We start from the raw sequence: 22,167 nt of genomic DNA, 5'->3' as shown, positions 1-22,167 counted from the left end.
TTGAATGAAAATTTGCACTCTCGGAAATACGCCTATTTCTCGAGAACCACTCATTAGAATTTTACGAAATTTCGCACGAAAACACTTTAGGAAATAAGTAGCTGGAGTATTGAAAATAATTGAACTTTAACAAAGGAAACTCTAGATATTCCAGTAAACCTTCAACAACGGATAATTAAAGATCTCTCTGTTAAATTATTAGCAAAATGGTGTTAACTTATGAGAATCGTTACAAGCTTGTATGTACATTATAAAGAAAATCTAGTGACTAGATTTTCTGCAAATAAACAAAACCGATTTTAAAGGCCTGTTTATTTTTATTCGTGTTGCCATAGCAACGGCACATACGTCAGCGTAACCATCAAAAACCTAAAGTTTGTGTTGTTAACTTGCTTGCTGCCATTTTTGGCGACCCAGAGATCAAGGGGTTTAGAGAAAAAGGTGAATGAAACACAGTTATCAAAAACTGTGTTCAGCCACCTTAACTGTCAAAACTTGGGTTCATTGCACAGAACAAAACAGAAACTTACATGATATGCTTATTTGACAGTCAATTCTTGTTTTGTAAAAGAGCAGGAAGTGTTGGCGTCAATACTATAAAACACTACTTCAAAAGGCTGTGGCTGGTTTCCATAGCAACCATTTTGAGTAAAACACTAGAAATTTAATTTCTCTTCTTGAGTGCAATAGCACACAATTGATCTTTCTTCACCATATTTAAACAAACTTTTTGGTCCATATTGAGGGTACCATACCACCTTAAACAATGAAAAACTGGGCCTGTGCCAAAAAGCGTGCACAGGCGAATAAAATAATAATATAGAAATGCGCCGAACCTTGAAACCATCTCTTAAAGGTCTACTGAAATATACACTGCGGTAAATATGCTTACAAGGCATTACATAATTTATTCTTGTGGGCCTGTAGAAAAATTGTGGTTTTACTGGTCCATTAGATACCACAACGGCATCAAATAGGCGTTTTTTAAACACGTTTTCTAGTGTCTTGCAAATTTATATCCATTCTTTTCCCGGCAGAAATGTCTCAACTTCCCGAAGAAAGGCATTCGCTTCGTTCATTTCTAGGGCATTATATCTACCGGGGGAGGAGGTGGAGCTGGCTGGATGGGTGTGTCATGGTGTGTTCGAAATATTCAGTGACTGGACTGGGGTGGGTGTTTTCTTTTTGGGGAAGGGGGGTGGGCAGGCAATGAAACAAAAAAAAAAAAACTTTTTTAAGAGTCGTCGGTCTGTGCACCAATCCGTGCTATCTTCCAGACATATTAAATGCACAGTGGATCCAACAAGTTAAAATCAAAGCTTAGAAATGTAATACAGTGAAGGGTCAGTGAAGACAAAGACAAGCTGGTTTTGGTTGGTGAATAGTCCGATTTCTCATTCCCAGGGTCTTTTCTTCTTCGCTTTTTCCTCTTCTAGCACCAGTCCCCGACGGTTTTTCTCGAGTCAAAACAAATAAACAACGTAATTTGTCAGGCTATGCTAAGCTTTTTCAATGGAGAAATTTCCAGTCAAATTGTATGTATATGATATTTCCAGGGGTTTAGCCAGGCAACTGTCTCCCCTTCTACTCGGTGAGTTTGTACAATGGGTTTCGTGAGAAGATTATGTATTCTTTATGCCGTTTTCTTACGCGGCTGTGTGACTCAGCAAATAGGTTAAATTTGTCATGACGTATAAGCTAAAGCTTAAGCTTTAGCAAAAGTGCCCGAAACCGATAAATTTAGAAGGATTAGAAGGTTATTAGGAAAGGTATGAAAATAGATGAAGTCAATTTTTCGAAACAACTGGATCAATTACCAGCAGTTTAATGCCTAACACAACTTAAAACTAAGCTAAAACTTGTGTCTTTATACATTTTCATTCGCAGGGAAGAGAATTGATGGAGTTTGGTATGTGCTTTTGCCATAAGCTTATTAAGTTTGATTTGTACCTGAATTTATTTTCCTTGGACATAAATGTGACCTATTTGTGTTCCTTGTTTGCATTATATCAAGTGTGCAGTAAATTTCTTGCGGTGTCACAGTGATTTAGGTATCCCAGTGTTTTGGGTACCCAAAACACTGAAAGCGTAAAACTGGGGCAAGTGAAATCATCCGCAATTCTGCTCAAAACCCATTTATCTTCTTACGAAGCTTTCGCTCAATCAATTAAAGCATTCTTTTGCTTGATATAAACACAATACGTCTCTGAAAATAGTCGCAATTGCTAACAGACTGTCTGATCCGAGTCCGCAGTTATAACGAAATGCAACACCGGATTCACGCGCCAAAGATCCTTGTGTAAACATGCGCTTTGTGCCTATCGATAACCCTTGAAATGCACGTCATTTTAAACGAGAAAGGCGCTTTTTAAACCTCGGATAGTGCGGTGATTGAATTTAATCAATATGCCAACGAACACACTGAGCACACTGAGATGTGACCGTCACGCAATATGCAGATCTCAGGCTGTGACTGACCTCTGTGTATGTTGCCAATCAGAGATAAACTTTGTCTTAGACTTGTATGTTGCTCTTTCCTTGACCATCCCTCCTAGTAGATTTTGCTGATGAACAGTTCTCTTTGCCATTAAAGGAGTTTTTCGTTTCGGAGACAAAACCAAAATAAATCTAAATAACATAGACACGGCTAATCTTTGGATATAGGGAAACAAATAGAAGTTAAGGATACCCAAGTCCCTGGTGATATGGGTATTCCCTTCCGAAGTGTTGGCTTGTAATCATTTCTTTAATCCAGGGTAGCCAAATCCACTGAAGATAAAAAGGGAAAGCAAACTTACCAAGAGGAAAGGCAATTTCAAGAGAGGAAAGGACTAGAGAAATGCCAAACTGTAGGGGATACTCAAATCCCTAGTGATATGGGTATCCCCTTCCAGAGAGTTTGTTTGTCCTCGTTTCTTTAATTCAGAATAGCCAAATGAACCGAAGGTTAAAAGGAAAAGCACACTTACAAATACGAAAGGCATTCCATTGAGGAAAGGACTAGAGATGCTAAAATGTAAGGGATACCCAAATCCCTAGTGATATGGGTATCCTCTTCCAATATGTTTAGTTGTTATCGTTTCTTTAATTCAGGGGAGCCAAATTGACCAAATATTAAAAGGAAAAGCAAACAAAAAGATGAAAGTTATTCTAATGAGGAAAGGACTAGAAATGCTAAAATGTTGGGGTTAGAGTTTCACTACTATGCGAGTCAGTGAGCCATGCAAGTCACAGTGTGAGCAATGTGAGTCACAGGCAGACCCTTGGGGATACCCAAATCCCTAGTGATATGAGTATCCCCTTCCAATATGATTGGTTGTTGTTGTTTCTTTAGTTCAAGGTAGCCAAATCGACCGAAGATAAAAAGGTTTGCTTTGCCTTTTAATCCTCGGTTGATTTGGCTACCTTGAACTAAAGAAATGATAACAAACAAACACTCTAGAAAGGGATACCCATATCACTAGGGATTTGGGCCCCTTACATTTTAGCATTTCTAAGTCCTTTTGTCATTGGAATGACTTTTGTCTTTGTAAGTTAGCTTTGCCTTTTTATCTTTGGTTGATTTGGCTACCCTGAATTAAAGAAATCATAACAAGCAAGCATATTGGGAAGGGATACCCATATCACCAGGGATTTGGGTATCCCACTTTCCCAGTGTTCAAAGGACTTAGTCTTGTCTACTATATTTGCATTTTTTATACATGTCTTCGAAGAACAAACTGCTTTAATGGAAAAATATAATAGGAGGGATTCACATGCCCCAGTCTGTGATATTTAATGCTTTCAGTGTTTTGGGTACCCAAAACACTAGGGATTTGGGTACGAGGGTACCCAAAACACAGGGATACCCAAATCACTGTGACAGCAGCACTTTGTACATAAGTCAAAGGGGACTGGGCCTTAATTTAAATTTGTTTTCCGACTTGTAGGCGTACAGGTTTGGTTTGCTATGATAGAGAATTCTTTTGTGGTGGTGATGGCATATCCAGCTGTTCTCCAGTAAGTGTTGCACACATGTAGACGCACACTGTATTGTAGGTTTATGTCTGTAGTGACTGGCTGTCAACTGAAGCATGCTGTAAGAGTTGGCCACTATAAAACGTATCGGATCGTGTTAACTAAACTCGGTGTCTGCTGTTGAGTGTCGATCGATACCCTCGATCAATATCTTCTATGGACCCTCGATCAACACTTGATCAACAATCGATGGACATGTCGTTAACACTTAAGAGCGACACCAGATCAACGTCTCAGTTGACAGTTGGTAGAGATTCAACTAATGTTTGATTAATACATATGAGTCAGTTGACATTCTGCTGACTATTGACCTATTGTTGATGGAGTGTTGATTGAGGGTTGACCGAGTATTGATTGGGATGTTGAGCGAGTGTCAATCAAAATGTTGATCGAGTGTCGATCGAGATGTCGATGGAGTGTCAATTGAGGGTCCAACGAAGGTATCGATTGAGGGTATTGACCCAACCGTGGATGTGTTAAGTGCACATGATCCAGCTTATCTAGGCCTTCCAAGGTGTAGGCTAGTTGCCATGTTACCAATTTGAAATTGGATCTGAGTACCAATGTTGCTCAGTGTTGCTATGGACCTTTTCAGCAAATTATGCAGTGACCATTTTCAATTGAATTCTATTATGAGATGTTCCGGGGGCAAATTAGAATGTATTTGCTCCCTAAGCATCCCATAATAACTATTTGAAACAAGAATTCAAAATGGCTGCCATCTTGCTGAAAAGGACTCCACTATGAACATTTGCTTTGAATACCTTCAAACTTAGAAAGTTTGGCAGGCAGTTCTTTGCATATAGGCAAAAGATTTAAAGTAATGTCTGATTAAGCTTAATTAGAATTTCCAGAGGGGGCCTTCCTTTCTGTGAGGGAGGTATGGATATTGTCTGATTTTCTTATAACTGATATTATTCTTCAATTAATGTTGTGTAACAATAATATTATTGATTTTTTGAGGGTGGGACAATTCTTGGTAACCCAGACAAGGAGCTTGATCTTGGAGGCACAGAGGTCACCCAAGATGTTTTTATGGATTTCTTAAGTGGAATTGAACAACAAAATTTTCGGTTTGTCACTAATTATAAAATCCCAGGGGGGTACTCTGGATTTTATGTGACAAGGATGATCGAAGGATTTTATTGAGGCTTGAAATTTTTAATTTCGGGACTTTTTAGGGGTAGGAAAATTTTGGCAAGTATTTTTTTGGGTAGCTTGATTTAAGTAGGGATTTTTTGGGGTATTAAAAACAGTTTGAGGATTCATGATAGTTCCCAGATGGTTTGATGGATAAATAAACACAAACATTCCATGACTAATGTTTCTATTTTTCATGTTATATCATTTAATGCTTTCTGGAAATTTTCATGCCTTGGAAATTTGGCATGGTATATTTTTGGGGTTATATTTTGGTCCAGGGATTTTTTTGGGTTTTGTTTGAAGCCTTAGGGATTTTTGGGGGTTTTGTTTGAAGCCCTAGGGATTTTTTTGGGTTTTGATTTTTGCCCCCATTCGATCATCCCTGTCACTTGAAATCAGGAGTACCCCCCTGGGACTAAAACTACCATTTAACAAATCATTCTCCTCCAAAAAAAATATTCAGTGAATGTTATTTAATGGGATTTTAATTTGATATTAATTATTAATAATAGGTTATGGTAAGGTGCTGCAGTTGAATATCTTTACAGAAACTATGCAGTATAAATTTTAATTATAATTACCATTTAATCTAGTACATTTATTACAAAGTTATGTAAACTTGTTGTAAAGTAGCCGATTAAGAATAAGGTACTAACCCGGGGGGGGGGGGGGGAGGTACTGCCAGAAAAGGTAGGTGGGGGTGTGTGGCCCACTTCCCTAAACCCTACCCTATTTGTGACCAAAATCTGCGATATTCCCTACCCTATTTAGGACCTGAACAAATATTCAATACCCTACTTATGACCTGACCATTAAATCAAAACCCTCTTTCAGACCTGCATTATAATAAGTTTGTTAAGACCAATGTTAAATTACCGTAAACATAATTTGTGAAGCTTATAATAAGGGTTTTGTTAATTTTCTTTTCAATAATGATGAAAAAGTGGCTTCTTCTTTAAAAACATACCTATATCAAGGCTAGAGTTCAAAAACCATACCCTATTTATGACCAAAAGGCTAAAATCAATACCCCATTTATGACCAAAACGGCTGAAAAACCATACCCTTTGGGGCCGCACATACCTACATAGCTTATGTAAAGGAGTACCCCCAGGGGTGCTGATTACAAAATGCCTTTGAATGGGGGGGGGGGGGGGAGGGACAGCATTTTACTTATTTTGAAGGAAGGGGGCACTAAATGTGAATAATTGTGGTGAAGAAATATAAAGTAATTTATACTTGTAATAAGTGCCACAATAACTTAAAGTTTGTAAAATACAAATATGTACTTAATTTATTTACGTCCATAATTTGTTGTTGTTGTTCAATCCTAACAGTGCTGACAATTTACCACCTTTTTGAACATGACTGCAATAATATTTATAGCTTCTCTTCAGAAGTTGCCATGTTCTTGACAGGCAATAAGATACCTCAACATATTCAGGTATTACATGTAAATCCCTCAGAAGTTCTCAGCACATAAGCTTTTATTCGTACGGTATGTTTGCAGTAGTTTGGTGTTTGCCAGAAAGGTTTTACAGTGCGACTTGGTGGACTGGGCCACTTTGAAAAGAGTTAACCAATCAGAATGTTATTCGAGAACAAAGGATTTAAAGCCATCTACAATGCATATGTATCAACCACTAACATTGAAGAATATGAACAATAGTTCTACACCAAAGTATTATTGGAAACCCACAAAAAGTGTGAAGTGAAGCATACCTCTCAGGAATCTTTGCCATTTGTTGGTGGTTAGTTTGGAACCTAAATCTTGTTTACTTTTCAACAGTTTTGCTTTAGTTGTCTTAAAACAATTTTTCAAGCTAAATTTCCCGAGTGAAATTTATAATAGTTCACCGACTGAAGGACTGAAATATTCTGTAGAGTGTACATAACAGTCAGAGGAGCTAATAGTATTTAATATGTATTCATATCAAACAACCCTTACTTGTTCTCAGCTTATGACTTAATTGATTAGTTTTCTTGAATTTGAAGGTGACCTGTCAAGTAGTCACATTCTAACATTTCAATAGCAATACATTTTTTTTTTTATTAATGTGTTCAACATTTGAAGGGTGGCTCAGTTTACCATGTATTTAGTTTTATTTGGTCTTAAGATTAATGCTATAAACCACTTCCTGCAAAAGCTACCTTTTGGATCTGAAGTATTTTGATCTGATTATATATATGTCCATAACCACAATATTTTTATAAGCTAAGTGCTGAACTTCTTTTTTAGTTCCTTTGGTCAGATGATAAGACCCATTATTGACTCCATATCAGTGAGACCATCTGGAGGGACATCAGTATCAGGCTCGGCAACATCGTCAAGAGGCCCAGGAACAATATCTGAACCAAGAGATACTCCTTCTGCACAGACTGGACTGGCACTTTAGCCTGATGGCTGGTGAGTACTGATACAGCACAGTGTAGTACTTAGTCACTGCAAAATTACAGTATTAAATAAATAGTCATTGCAAAATTTAAATCCAGTAATTGATGAAAATTAGATGCAGGTTGTTGCAAGCTCTCAAAAGGTGTTTGTAACAAATAATCTTAAGCTGCTACTGATTAGAGGGTCCCCTATACTTTTTTCGTGACGCGTGAATGGGTGTTTTTTCTTTGCGTGAAGCGTGAATGAGGATTTTTTTTCCCGTGATTTGTGAATCTATATTTTTCCGTCCTCGGGAAACCGGTTTTCGATTTTGTCGTGATCCATGAAAAATGCATTTACTTTCGCGTGATTTGTGAACCATCGACTTTTGTGGGAATAATTTTTCACATTTTTGGAGATTTTAACGTCATAAAAGCTCATAAACTTCACCAAACTGGATGTAAAAAGTGTGATGGCCTGCCTTTCTCGACATCTTTCGATGCGCGTGAGGATGGAGGACTGAGAACTAGCCACAGCAACAGTGAACCAGGAGGGCCTAGAATCTAGTCTGTCACGCTGTGTCACACACGCGGGGTATCACGCCATTTCGATCAAGAAAAGGCAGAAAATGGAGGGTTCTGCGGAAAAGGTGAGTTAATCTGTCAGTATCCACACTCTATCCAGCCTTAACTGATGTCTGCTCAACCATCGCTTCGATGTCATAACTGAAATATGTCAACAAAGTGTTAATATGTCTTTTGGATTCTTTCTTTTGTCTTCACGAAGGTAGCATTTGCATATTTTATTCATATTGTCATCTTTATTGCTTGGTGACCTCGTGCATGACTTAGCTGCAGTCTACATTGTCAACCTTTATAGTTAAATGACCATAAGGTTTCCATAGTTTAATTTTACAGTTACATTCAATCAAAACAACGTTTTGTTGCTGTAAAAAATGTCTGCCTTAGTCTTGGTATCGATAAAACATGTGTCCGTGACTTTTTATCTGAGAGCCAATACGGACACCTCGATAATACGGACACTTTGGCATGTCCCCTTGGTGTCCGTATTAACGGGGTTCCACTGTACATGCATAATACCCAATCCACAAAAGATCTAGACATGCTGACGACGAGAGAGTCTGAAGTTATCAAAATATGGCCATGTGCAGCTATATCTACTGTGGTACATTTCAGTATTGCCAGATACATTTTTGTAATGATTGTATTTGTATGTTTTGTGAAACGTGAATAGAATTTGCATTGTTACGTGAAACATGATTCAGCCTTTGCGTTTTCGCATGAAATGTGATTGCTTACTTTTTTCTGTGCATGTGAAGCTGTTTTTCGAATTTTTCGTGATGCGTGAAAAGGCCAATTACTTTTGTGTGAAGCTGTTTTCAGAAGAGGTATAGGGGACCCTCTGATTACTTGCTAGGTGTTACACTAATTTTAAAGTAGAAGAACTTTGTAGCATAGAGAGATTCACAAAAATCAAGGACAAAATTTAGACTACGTGTAAATCAGTGGCGGATCTAGGGGAGGAGCCTGGGCCCCCCTTATTTTGGGTAACAAAAGAAGAAATGACAGAAGGAAGAAAAGCCGGCAGGGCAAGTAAAACAAATACATTCCTAAGACCAATTTATTCTTTTTTCTCTCAATATGAGTCAAAGTGCAGTGCTGAGGAAACCTAATGTTTACAAGGAAATTGCTGTAAGTCAGTTCATTTGTGCATGCATGCATTATGTGATGTAAAGAAGATGCATTTAAGTTACTTTGCTTCCATGGTCAGGATTATTTAAAATATTTACTAGTTATAATTTGAGTCATACAATAGTGCAGGTTATATATATATATAAAATGTTTGAGAAATTTCATGAAGTCTCCTATACTTTAATATTGTCTTCTAATAAGTAGCACATGTACATGTCATACATGTACCAGCACTGGATTCTCTGAACCTGACCTGGTGGGAATGGAGAGAGGCACGGTAGCCTTAAGGGTAGGCTGCTGGACTCCAGATCAAGCAGTGTGGGTTTTAGCCCTGCCTAGGGTCATTGTGTTCTTTTGTTAGGTAAGACACAATTCAATCTAACGGTGCCTCTCTCTGCTTGCAAGTTTAATGCTGGAAGTAACCCTGCAATAGACTAGCATTCCATACCGGGGAAAGTAGAAATAGTCATAGTTGCTTCATGCTAAAGAAGCTGGAGTTAAGCACCGGCCTGATGAACCACTTAAGGCCTGAATGCAGACCTGACATTACTTATTTAGTACTCTTTTGGCAGTGAAAAAAATTTATATGTTTGCAATTAGAGATGACAATATCATAGATTTTATTTGATCATTAATACCGTGATGATTAAATTTAGCACCTGGGGTGCTAAATTTTACTTTCTGTACTTCAAGACAGGGTGCTTATTTGAAATGCAGGCCTACTGGTATAAAATGTTTATAAGGAAATGAATTGTACCACAAAAATGGCAAGCACTTCTATCATACTGACAATTTATAAGTGATTTCAACTTGATATGTTTCATATGTTAATTGCAGATCTGGCTGGTTTCCTGCTGCTAATATACTGATCAAGTTCTTGCTGTTACAACTGGGTAAGTTTCAAACAAGGTTAGAGACAATAATTATTAATCATAGCAAATTGTAAAGTTTTACATATATTAATATTTATTACATGGCAAACTGCTCCACAATGAAAGGGAGAATTCTGATTGGTTCCCTGAAAAGTCCTCATTTTACAATATAGACCCCTGATAATAAGGAGGCCAATCATGAATTTCACTGTAGTTTCAAAGCACTGTGTTTCAAAACCATTGAAAGTGGCCTGAAAAACACTAATGTATGCCTGACTTTGTATGTGCTCACCAAGATCTGATGCATCATACATCAAGCTCAAAGTGTGGTTGTCCATAGAGGTTGCCATGTATTCCTTTGGAGTGTAAGCTTAAGAGAACAAGAAGTGTTGTGTTAACACACCCTTTGAGCCAGTGCTCAAAGACTTGAGTCAAATTGTCATGCACTGAGGAATAGAAGAAATAAATATTAACTAATTAAAGATATTTTATTAATTGTATTAACTGTATTATATCCTTCTTTTTGTAGTTCCACTGTAAGTCATACATTGCTTGCCGGTAGATTGTATCCTTGTTCTCCATTAGAGACCAACGCTGGTCACAACTCGTTAGTGTTATTCAAGTGTGGGACCTGATGCCTTGCATTTCCCTCCTCCAGACTATCCTGGTGACTTGGAGAACTAACTAGAAGCTAATAATTTACCGTCTGTGGACACTCTCGACCAATCAGGTAGTTGGCAACTCTACAGTTGGTAAATGTTGGTAAAAGTTATTCTGTTAGTTGGAGTTTCTCTAATTAAATTTTGATCTCCAACACAATTTCTTTTGAAAAATCATTCTTAAAGCTGTAAAAGAGCTAAAACAGTCATTCCGTGTAGTCTTCTTTGTTAATGTTTACCCTCATATTTGCAGAGGTTAAGTTCTGGCTTAGACAAGCTTGGAGGTCAGCTTATAAGACCATGAACAGCTCCAGTCTGACACTTGTGGAGAGTCTTGCTTCTTGATAATAATTGTAACATATATTTATTTGTTTCCCCTCTTAGGAAACCAAGTCAGGACACAAGTCACAAGTACAGCACCCCACTCTCCAGGTTTAAACGGGAACAACAGTACCTCCCAGGCCAGCTGGTAACCGATGATACCACCTCCACCTCCATCGCCTTTTCCCCCTCCTATCATTTTGTTAGAAGAAACTAACGAAAACAACACAGTAGTAAGTCATGATAATGTCTTTGCAAGAAGCAGTGCTGCTTAGATAAAACGAAGTTTCATATCCCTGGCAGATAGAGAAACACGGAAAAATAGTTACTACCCCTTTTAACCCTTTACCCCCTAAGGCGAATGGCAGTTTTTCCGAAATCAGCAAATCAAGACTTTCTGCTTGTGTACAATATACCATTTGAAAGCCACTGATCAGCTTATTTAAGAACTGACATCAGCAGCTAGGAAGGAGGTAGTTTTTTGGGAGAAATTGTTTTAAAATGTGAAACCGAAAATCTTCCAAGACGTATCAATTTTCAAATATTATAGGTATACCCCGGAACAATAGCTTTTCAGGACCAATGTAAACAAACAATGATAAATAAGTATTCAAATAAACATAACTAGGTTAAGAATCCCAACTGGCGGGAGGCAGACCAGTTGGCTATTCACAAGCACAGCCGAGAAGTTGAACTCGGGGCTATCGAGAACAACATCAGCTAGCGGTCAGAACGGGAGTTTAACCCGGGACCTACGGATTTAAAATCCGGCGCTCTAACCACTCGGCCGCGCTGCCTCCCTCAAATTTTCACAAAGTTATGACGTTGTGTGCCAAATGGCGCTCGTAGGGAGTAATGGGTTGAGAGTTGCAACTGCCATGTTGATGGGCACATTGAAAGTTTCACTTTGCTTCATCTTTTTTTTTCCCTTATTTGCTAAAATTCATTTTTGCATCTTTTTAGTCCTGGCACTGTAACAGAATCAAATGACGTGGTCACAAATAGTTCACCAGACGTGAGTCACTTGTAACACTGACACAAAGAATCATTGTGATAGAGACAATTTTGTGTGGTGAATCATAGCTAGTGCAACTTGGTGTTGTGCGACAGAGAAGATGAAAGAAGCCTTTACATCTGGCAATGTTTCATTTTAATGGTGATTTTTTCAGTACAAGACTTAAATCATTGTCATTGTGATTGTCGTTCTTGATCTGGTCACAAGACCAACTCATGGAAAGGGCCCCTTCTGTTCGTGATCGACAGAGCAGTAGAACCTCATCTGTAAAGAGATACTGTAAATGCCCAATCCATTTAATTTATTTGTCAAGTTGAACTGAAGCCAATAGCATAATTAGTCTGCATGTACATAAATCATTCATGGTTCAAGTTCATGTTTAATTTGGCAGATTAAAAGCTCGGTGGGTGGACTCCCGTGTAGTAAAGATGGAGGTACTTGTTGGAAATTTTGAAAAGAACCCCTAAGAGGTACCAAGATCCTCTTTTGTGTACCTAAGAGATACCAATTGATACATAACACATTATCTCTTGTCATATTTTTTTCCCCTCAATACCCTAGAAGGTAACGCAAAAGCTCCTGCTGTGGACCTTTTGAGGCTGAACACCCTGAGAGGTACCAAAACCATGTTTTCAACCCCTAAGAGGTATGACGAGCACCGCCGTCATTTTGTATGGGAGTTCCCCACCCCGCCTCCTGGAATTTATTGATTGTGTATAATTTATCAGCATTATGGCTGAAATTATTTTAGGGAGAGATAATATATTGTGGATGAAGTTGCTTAAATTATTTTTGTGAGCTGTAGATGATAAAAGATGAAAGGAAATATTGTAAATTATACATCATCTTGTTGAAACTTGTGAATTCCCTGAAGAAGAGCATAACTGGTGTAGAATTGTACGTGATTTGTATTTGTATGATTTCCCCCTCTAGGGCTTTATCACATTCATAATATGGAAGTGTGTTTGAAATGTTAGACCCATTTTTTTTAAAAACTTAAATATCTTTGTTGTACAAAGTAATACATCAATCAAATCCAGTAGTGCCCAACCCCTCACCTGGGCCAGCTCTCAGGAACTTTTTTTCAGAGTGAATTTTTGGGGGTGAGACAAGTAAGTGGGTCGAATACTCTGAGATGAGAGCAACAAAGAAGGCAAACGCCCACCTCTGGGATTAAGATGCGAGCAAATGCCCAGCTATTACCCGGGGGCTGGGGTGGGTACTGCTGGATTTGACTGATGCATAAAATCAGCGTGGGAGAACCTGTCTGAGTAAGACGTTCTTCCAGCACAAGGTTGGGTTTGTTTAAAAGAAACACATTTATAACGTTTATCTGGATAAGGTCTTTGGGGGTGGGGAGGGGGGAAGGGGGGTGATAGTTCTGTTAGACGATTTAAATATAGGCATGCGACAGCCCAGTGGGTGTGGTTTTGGAGACGTTTTAGTCTCTGTATGAAGACATATAGGTTTTTTCTCATCTGTGGTGGTATCGAATGTTGCATATTGTAGTCCCTTTTGAAGTGATAGTGCATACTCGGCACTTAGATCTGGATGCGCTAGATCTGGCAGCTATATCTGTATTCTCTAAAGAAACTCGTTCTTCGACGCTGAGCTTATTGTCAACTGAGAATTGCCGGGGTAGAGTAACCGCCATGTTAGATCAAAATCAATATCATCTCTTACATTCCCGCACTTTGTACCAGAGGTAGTTCTGTCCCACTCTAGCGTATTCCACGTGATGAAAAAAATTACCAAGTAACGTTACTTGTGATTTCGTAGATTCTGACTGGTAGGCCACGACAGACCTCTTTTGGTGCGTAACGCAAACTGAGGAAACATTGCGTGACGAGTCACGGACTTGCGCCAGTGTTGTTTCATTGCCCTGCACGGTTGTTTCCAAACTTCTATTTTGAATTTTTTTTTTTTTTTTTTTTTTTGGCATTGTGCAATTATTTAAATGAATATTTTATCATGACAATCCAACTTTTTTATTCAGAAGTTAAAAGAATTGTTTTCCTGTAACTCATGATCAGGTATTAGGGCTATTATTTCAATTGACTGCAATAAAACATTTGTAAATATCCCTGCTTTATCAGACTCTCCGTGAATAAACTCTTTGTTATTTTCATTTCTAATAATTCTGAAAACAGTTGAAGAACGTAGTTACCTACAGAGCGAATCCTCGGCACCTCTAGCCTGCGTAGCAAGGGTTTACGTCTCATTTGTGTTCTCGTTCAATCCAACGTGATTGCGAGGCAATTTCGGGCAGAAACTACAAAATTGCCCGAAATTGCCTCGCATACGTGCTAGATTATATAGAAATGCAACTGAGAAAAGATAACGGTGAAAAGGGCTCTTGCATCGTGTTCACAACTCGAAAAGGTGAACTCCCACATAAAAAGGTCGGGGATGCTTGTCGTCTCGCTCAGGGGTAAAAATCAAAGATTCTGGTCTCACTTAGGGTGTTGATGACGAAACGCCACTATTTTTAGCTGTCAAAGTAGTTTTTAGGGTGCACTCGAAGAAATAATGAGTGAAACTTTTTTTTTTTGGTTTTAGACTCGATTTCCGCTGGTCTCTCGCTCTACTAGCGCGGGCTCCTATCTCGAACAGCGGCTGGTAATCAAGCCTATTCCGTTTTAAGTGGTATCTTTTAGAGATAAAATATCCAAATAAAGCTCTAGGCACGCCTACATTGGTTTCCTTTAGGAGTTTAATTCCAATTTCCGACCTTTTCATATGGGAGACCCGTGGGGTACTAGACGCCAAAGGGAATTGTCCCTCTGTTCTCTGTACAAAACGAGAGAGAAGTAAAGGAGACAGCAAAGGAATAATAAGGATATTAGCAGCGAAACATGTCCGGTGCGCCTAGTTATCTCCCCGATGTTCAGTTTGTTTTCCCCGCTGGATAAAGAAGCCTCCTAGGGGGAAAGGGAAACCGTTGTTGTCACTTTCATTCTCGCACCCCGGAGAAGTCAAGTGAAATCGTGCGATCAACCAGCATGAGTCACGTACGTAGAAAATCACCCATTAAAAAGGAAAAATATCTATAAAATCATGTATTTCTCTACTCCTTTAGATGAAAAGGGTTTCTTGACGTTTAAAGATAGGTCATGAAAATTGGAGGTTTATTTTCTGAGTTTTTTTCTTTTGTCAATTACTGACTGGAGGGGAAAAGGTTACTAAAAGCTGCAAATTTCGCAATGTCATGCTACACTGATCAGGAATATGCTTACAGCAGCGCTTTATGTTCCTGTTTTTTGTGGATTCTGTCGTTTCTTGCCACAACCATCTGATGAACAAAACCCGGAACAAAACTATCTCCTCGATATCTAAACGATTAAATTTGCTAAGTGTCGATCCTGGAGTTCTGACTGAGCCATCAAGGTAAGACAACGAAGACTATTGTTTCGTCTTACGTAAACTTACTCGTGAACTTTCATTTCTTTGATCGCGCTATATCTCTCTTCTTTGAGTTCTTTTGTCGACTTCGAATTAGCGGTTGGCTTGATATTTTCACCTTGGCAAGAAGCGACGGCAGAGTTCAGAATTGGGCCCTTTCTTTCCACTTCATACGATATGATTTACAGAACGAATATTGACGGACTTCCTGTACTGAAATTCCTTCACGAAAATAGTGTCTGAAGACGCCAATAGCGTTCGATACAAGGGGCAGCGTTTGCGTCTGCTATTAAATTCACCATTTGCGTATTCAAGATCAGGCTGAGTTTGTTAGAGATTGCTCAGAATGGTTGTCCTTTTTAATTTATTTCTAGACATATCCTTGGGTTGTACTGTGACTACTGTCACGCAGCAAAAAAGTAATTCGAAAACCATTCAGTGTATAAAGTCAAGAAATTATGATGTTATAGGATACAAATAAAGAAGACACTTCTTCAAGTTTTAGTTCTCCACGTTTTCGCAAACTTCAAATATTCGTCGAAATATTTTGCACAAATTTACAGAGCCCAGTATGGAGCCGCCATGTCGGTGTACCTCCACGGATGAAATACTCCAACATAACGGGCGGAAAATAGTGTAAGCATCTGGAAACTTATTTTGGCTATCTAGGTGACGGATTATCCGAGCTGATCAAGCAAACATTTGAATAAGCACTTTTCCTAATATTTTAGTTTCTAAAAAGGCTAAAAATCACGAGATAAGTATATATTTTTCGACAAACGCGTTCATAGCTTTATGTCATGCACTGCTAGAACTCTGAAATTCAAAATGTGATTGTTTCCAGACGACGCAAGCTATTGAGCTGAAAAGTTGTTAACAGATATAAAGTTTACGCCTTCTTGTGCCTGATGAGGATAATAACTTTGGTGGCTCTTTAGTTTTGGATTTTAGTAAATGATGACGTCACTCGCAACCCAAGAATAGACTCTTTGGGTTCGTCACGCAATCTTTCCTCCCTCTTAAACGTTAGGGAGGCGTGCGTGACGAGTCACGTGGCGTTTTGCATAATCGAAAAAAAAATTCACGTTTGTATTTAGGTAGGGTCTGGTCTTAGAGGTGGTATCAATTTTTGTTTAATAATAAACTAGTAAGTAGCACTGCACGAAGTGAAATTGTAAAACTTGGTTTAATCACCTACGCGTTTCTTGTCACTATAACACACTTCATTAATAGTAGACCTATTGACGTTGTGTAAATAAGCAAGCTTGTAAACCTTACTTGTAAAAACTCCCTGATGAAGTCTGCCATTCCTTTAACTGTTTGTTACGCTTGTTACGTTTATACGAACGCAATAACAAGATTGCCTAAAGCGCCGATAAGACGCACATAAATTAATGGGTACTATCTTGCCCTAAACACAAGTCACTCTGCTGCTTCGGGACGTTTTCGGAAGTCTTTCATATTCTCGGACAGGTTCGGTGGTCATCGCTGTATTTCGGAAATCATCGGGCATTAACTCAATTCGTAATCTTAAGAAGGTGAATTATCTAACGTATTTGCCACTTGGTTTTGTCTGAGAAAAAATCAGAGCTGTAAAAATTCATCTGTAAACAGGCTCCCGAAGAGGGAGAAAAAAATTCGGCGAATGAACCGAGTCAATGAGCTCTACTCGTCTTTTTTTTCCTTTCGTCCTATATATATTTTATTGTTCATACAAACGTGCGGATTTGCTCTGTTTGGTATTGGCACTAGTTGTAAATTTGGCAATGCTATATATGTTATTGGCCGGCTGGGAGATCCACATAGTGAAAAACTGTGACCGAGGTCTTGAAAATGCTGCCCGAGGTAATAGTTTTTCACTATACGGACTGACCCTAAACCGGCCAATAACAATTAATAATTTTTTCTTGCGGTAAATTGGCTTACAAGTGGGTTTGTTTACGCAACTTGGTCATTTAATTGGCTTACGTGCCGTCTACAAACCGTTTGTAAAAAATCTAACGAGCGAACGAACGAGTAACACAGATACTAGACAAAGAAAGATGTGTTAAAGAACATATTTATTTCGAACTACTTTGTGTTAGTTGCATTTAGTTCACCAGTTAAGTTCTCCTCTCCGAAAGTGTTTTTCCGGTGTGAAATTTCGTGCAAAGTTTGAAGTTGTACAATGAAAACAATTTCTGTCAGTCGTTGCGAATCACTCGAAAACAGAGTTTTCTACCTTAAATTGAGTAGCAGATAGCGAGGAAATTCGTTAAGTGTATTCCACAGAAATTCTCTCAGCAACGATCAGAGAGGTAAACTCGACCGAAATTGACTCATTTTTTTACTTAAAATTGCACAGAAAGAGACACACAGGATTACGCCCAATTACAGCGCCGAGCTACAAACAGCCAAACAAACTCTCACAACTTCAAAAAACTCAGTTGAATTTACTTGCAGTGACTTTCCTTGCCATTTAAAGGTGAATAGAGATAAACTTACATTGATTAGTCAGTCGTCTATGGAAGTGTAAAAAGGGCGAAAGATTGACGATAACCGCTAATTCGTTCACGAAAATAGATCAACTCGACGGATTCCGCCCGGTGTGGCGGTCCGGATGAGAAAATTCCGCCCGCTCCAGGAACCAATCAGATTGTAGGATTTGTTGAATTCCGCCCGCTCACGAGCTGAGAAAAAGATAAAACTACTTATTAACCGAGAGTGAGGTCTTTACGAGATAATCTCAAACCGAGACTTTGCCTAAATTCATTCAGTGGGTCTATCACTGTCAGAGATATCCCAAAAAGGGTATGTAAGACAGCGTCAAAATTCGAAAAAAAAAAAAAAAAAATTAAAATTGGTTGTTATACTTCACGTTCTCTAGGTTACGCAGAATGTGGTGTTTTCAAGTTTTGTTGTTTTGGAAAGAACAGCAAAGAAATGAACAAAGATTTATAATACACGCGTATACAGCCATTGTGCTCGTTGTCATTGCCGTTGTTGTTTGCCTGAACTCTCCAAAATCGAACGGACGACAAAAGAATGAACAGCCAAACGAGCTCAAGGTAAACGAAAGCCCAGCCGAACAAAACGACGGCTGAGAGTGCAGACAACATCTCTGTTATGAAACGTTTACAAGTAGTAACCGCGTAAGAAAATCAAAACATATACTAAGTGGCTTTCCACCACATTTCCCGCCATTCTTGTCTCAGGCAGTTGCGAGAAGGTCGCTTGGGCCATAAGCGCCCTGCTTGGGCTGTCCACGCAACGCGTGGGTAACTTCCGCGGAAGAACTAGGTACTATGTCTAAAAATAACTTAGGAGGGATTACCTTGGGTGTAAGGCCTATATGGGGGATTCACTCTCTTACATTGACCTTAATTAAGCTAACTTTTACTTTAACTTGATTCATTTCATTTTTCCTTTTAGACGTCAGAACCTATGAGTTCCGTAGCACCAACATTTCATTCCACAAAAGAAACAGCTAATTACGCCAGGTTATGTCGCCTTCTGGTAGATATTGGTGCACATGTCCTGAGAGAAACGTTTGACAAGAAGCGTCCAACAGGGAGCCTGGACATAGTCTTGTCAACTCCTCCAGCACATGCTATACTGCGATCACTTCGAACGAAAAAAGTCCTGAATCCTTTACAATGGGGCAAACTGTATCCTGCCATCAAATCTTCAGTTTCATCAACGAACTTTGACATCACTCTACTCATGGTCCTGCTAAGGAATATCTGTGGTCTTGTTCCCCCACCCACTGGTTGGGACAGTCTTCCGGCAGCAACAGATTTATCACCTGAACAGAAACACAGTTTACGGTCATGCCAGCGAAGCTTCAGTTGATGACGCAACATTCAGTCAATACTGGAAGGACATCCAGGATCCATCGGTGAGATTGGGAGGAACGTGTTACCAGGATGCTATTGACGATCTGAAGGCTGAATGCATGGACCCTGACTTTGAGGAACACTACCAAGAGCTTCTTAAACAGTGGGTAACGGATGAAATCAGCATCAAGGAAACACTAGATCGAATCGAAGAAAAGTTTGAAAGGAAACTAGATGACTTGAAAGAATCAATGGTGAAGGCTGAAAGGAAAACAAGTGCTGAAGGTCAGAAGTTTGTTTGAATTTAGCTTGGATTATTTGAAACAACTTGAATCAATTATGTATCATGTATCTTAATCTAGGACATAAACATGGGTAAAAGTGTATCGATCTTTAAAAGCAGCAAACACCCTATGGTCGTGAATGAAAAAAGAGAGGTAAAGCATTTCCCTTCCATGGAAGAAGGCGCAGGACTTAAACCCGAGATCTCCGGATTGCAAGAGTCTGCATACGAGCCAAGTGCCCCATCAGGCCGGCGCTTTTTTTCCGGTTTCTGTAGCATGAAGCGCCTGGGAGTATTTCTACTCCCCCCTAGATGGGATGCTAGTCCATCGCACGGTTACCCCAGCATTAAATTCGCCGGTGCCCATTTATACACCTGGTTGGAGAGAGGCACTGTGGGAGTAAAGTGTCTTGCCCAAGAACACAACACAATGTCCCCGTTCAGGGCCCGAACTCGGACCATTCGGTCGGGAGGCGAGCGCACTAACCATGAGGGCACCGGCCCTCCGCAGCATTACAAGAGCAGCACCATATAAACCACTCAGCCAGATTGCTTTCAATATTTGTCTGTGATTTGATTTGATCACTCTTATAGAACAACGTCATGATTTATTTCGTAGGTGAAACTGAACTCACATTCAGATTAGCCCACAATCCATCCATATATAACTAAAAAAATCTGCCAAATCAAACGTGACTGATTTGTTTTCAACTTTGTTTCAACTTTATTTGGCTAACTGTATAAACGCTAGTTTCTGTTTGCTCTTCCGATGCAACTGCATACACAAGCGCGTTAAAGGCATCAATTAAGAGACAAACGGAATTTAGCGAGACCAAATCAATGGCCTCTTCCATCATTTCCAGCGTTAAAACAGACGACATATTCACTAGTCTTCTCATGCAACATGGAAGAAAGCCTGTTGCGGACGACTTTGATCTGGGAAGAAAGGAACGCCTTCTTCAGTACGGTCATGTGAGTGAGACTGGCCGAGTGAAACATTGTGAAGAAATATTCCTCCGTGCTAACGATGGGGATAGCAATCTAAAATCTATTCTTCTCACAGGGAAGGCAGGGATTGGCAAAACGCTATTCTCCCAAAAACTGATTCGAGACTGGGCTGACGACAAATTATTTCAGGTGAACACAATCTCTGAAATTCCAGATTTCAAGTTTGCATACTTGCTGACTTTCCGTCAGCTGGAACTTTTGGGAGATGACCCCGTTACCTTGAGAGAAATCTTGAACCTTTCTTCAGTGCTAGATGATCACTCGATTGTTGATGAATCTTTATTTGAGTACATTGCAAATCATCCTGAAGAGGTTTTGATTGTCATTGACGAGTATGACGGGTATTCACAACAAGATTACATCGCTAGCCATTTGGATGAAAAGTACCCAAACAGCACTCAAGAGAAAATGCCAGTGGCTGCACTGTTTGCCAAGCTGATTAAAGGAAAAATTTTGACTGGGTCTGTTGTCATAACAACGTCAAGGCCTGACGAGTCTGATAAAATAAAGACCCAAGTTCGCTTTGATCGTTATGTAGAAATAACAGGATTTTCGGAAGAACAGGTCAAAGAGTACATTAAAAAGTATTTCAAAGAAGACGAAAAAATGAAGAACACTGTACTTGATCACATCGCGAGGAATGAAGAACTTGTCAGTTTTGCCCACATTCCCGTGCTCTGTTTTCTGATGTGTTCCTACATGGAGTATCTTCTAAGGGAATCAAAGAACACTGATACTCTTCCCGTCAAAACAAGTGACCTTTATTTTGAAATCGTCAACAGATTCATACTGGACCACAATAAAAAGGAAGTTCCTTCCGAAGATACGCTTGATAAACTTTCAGAGTTAGCAGCGCAATTGCTTCTGGAGAACAGGTTTCTTTTTGTTGAAGAAGACATGAAAAAGTTTAGTTCACATGAGGTTAAAAGCCTCAGAGCAAGTGGTCTCCTTCATTGTGGACCTCCTTTCAGGAAATCTTTCTCTAAAGTGACGAAACATTTTTGTTTCACACACCTTTACTCTGCAGGAGTATTTGGCGGCTCGTTGGTTTGTGAGGAGAAGAGAGATTCCCTCCACACGAACTGTGCCGTCCATGGTTATGCAGTTCATGGCTGGTATTTTATCGAAGAAGAAAGATAGAGAATTTATGGAAAAAATAATGCTTGAACACTTATTGCCATCAAACGAAATCGGAAGAGACAGTCTTCTTATCAGAGTAAAATGTCTCGCTGAGTATGGAGAAAACGATTTCGCGAAAAACGTCATTAAGAAACATCACCTTCGATTCAGGTTTCGGCGATTCAACAAATTAACTGATGTGGACTGTATTCCTGTTTCATTTTTGCCTGATGCGATGAGTGCATTGAACGAAGAAGAAGCCGCTGGAAAACATCAAACATTTGCTGAACAGCCATTTATTATTGAAGCTTTGAGTGTCATTGATTCAAATCTAACACAGTCTGGGGTTCGACGAATCTGTAAATCATTGGAAAATGATTTTTGTGCAGTCACCAAACTGGATCTGAATGGTTGTCGATTGAATGAC

General features: G+C 39.2%; 2 protein-coding genes across 10 annotated transcripts in view; both read left to right on the top strand.

Moving 5' to 3' along the window:
- The first annotated feature begins 388 nt into the window (after nucleotides 1-388).
- On the top strand, nucleotides 389-10,810 carry LOC145488912 (desumoylating isopeptidase 1-like). Of its 9 annotated transcripts, XM_081467764.1 has the most exons (8): nucleotides 389-1,591; nucleotides 1,888-1,909; nucleotides 3,930-3,999; nucleotides 4,981-5,090; nucleotides 7,400-7,567; nucleotides 9,201-9,246; nucleotides 10,084-10,139; nucleotides 10,777-10,810. In XM_081467764.1, the coding sequence occupies exons 1-5, from the start codon at nucleotides 1,513-1,515 to the stop codon at nucleotides 7,554-7,556; spliced, it is 438 nt and encodes a 145-aa protein (XP_081323890.1). In that variant the 5' UTR covers nucleotides 389-1,512; the 3' UTR covers nucleotides 7,557-7,567; nucleotides 9,201-9,246; nucleotides 10,084-10,139; nucleotides 10,777-10,810. The 9 variants fall into 9 exon arrangements, with proteins under 9 accessions (XP_081323890.1, XP_081323886.1, XP_081323892.1 ...); XM_081467760.1 differs by having other exon boundaries at nucleotides 7,400-9,246; XM_081467766.1 differs by lacking the exon at nucleotides 9,201-9,246 and having other exon boundaries at nucleotides 10,777-10,786.
- Nucleotides 10,755-22,167, top strand: part of LOC145490539 (NACHT, LRR and PYD domains-containing protein 3-like) — an 11,986-nt gene continuing 573 nt past the window's right edge. The window contains 7 exon segments of the mRNA XM_081469642.1: nucleotides 10,755-10,848; nucleotides 11,162-11,331; nucleotides 12,062-15,500; nucleotides 18,927-19,303; nucleotides 19,305-19,615; nucleotides 20,365-21,638; nucleotides 21,640-22,167. The exon segment at nucleotides 21,640-22,167 is cut by the window's right edge and continues 573 nt beyond it. Of these exon segments, the coding sequence (XP_081325768.1) occupies nucleotides 18,939-19,303; nucleotides 19,305-19,615; nucleotides 20,365-21,638; nucleotides 21,640-22,167 (2,478 nt within the window). The 5' untranslated portion in view covers nucleotides 10,755-10,848; nucleotides 11,162-11,331; nucleotides 12,062-15,500; nucleotides 18,927-18,938.

This window comes from Orbicella franksi, chromosome 6, assembly GCF_964199315.1.
Source record: "Orbicella franksi chromosome 6, jaOrbFran1.1, whole genome shotgun sequence".
Taxonomy (NCBI): Eukaryota; Metazoa; Cnidaria; class Anthozoa; order Scleractinia; family Merulinidae; genus Orbicella; species Orbicella franksi.
This window is presented reverse-complemented; position numbering and strand designations above follow the sequence as displayed.

What these genes read in the sequence shown, in the direction of transcription:
- LOC145488912 (XM_081467764.1), top strand. Translation starts at nt 1,513, where the DNA reads ATGGAGAAATTTCCAGTCAAATTGTATGTATATGATATTTCCAGGGGT. An exon ending in ACTGTCTCCCCTTCTACTCG is followed by an intron (nt 1,592 to 1,887) that starts GTGAGTTTGTAC and finishes TTTCATTCGCAG; the next exon opens with GGAAGAGAATTGATGGAGTT. An exon ending in ATTGAACAACAAAATTTTCG is followed by an intron (nt 5,091 to 7,399) that starts GTTTGTCACTAA and finishes CTTCTTTTTTAG; the next exon opens with TTCCTTTGGTCAGATGATAA.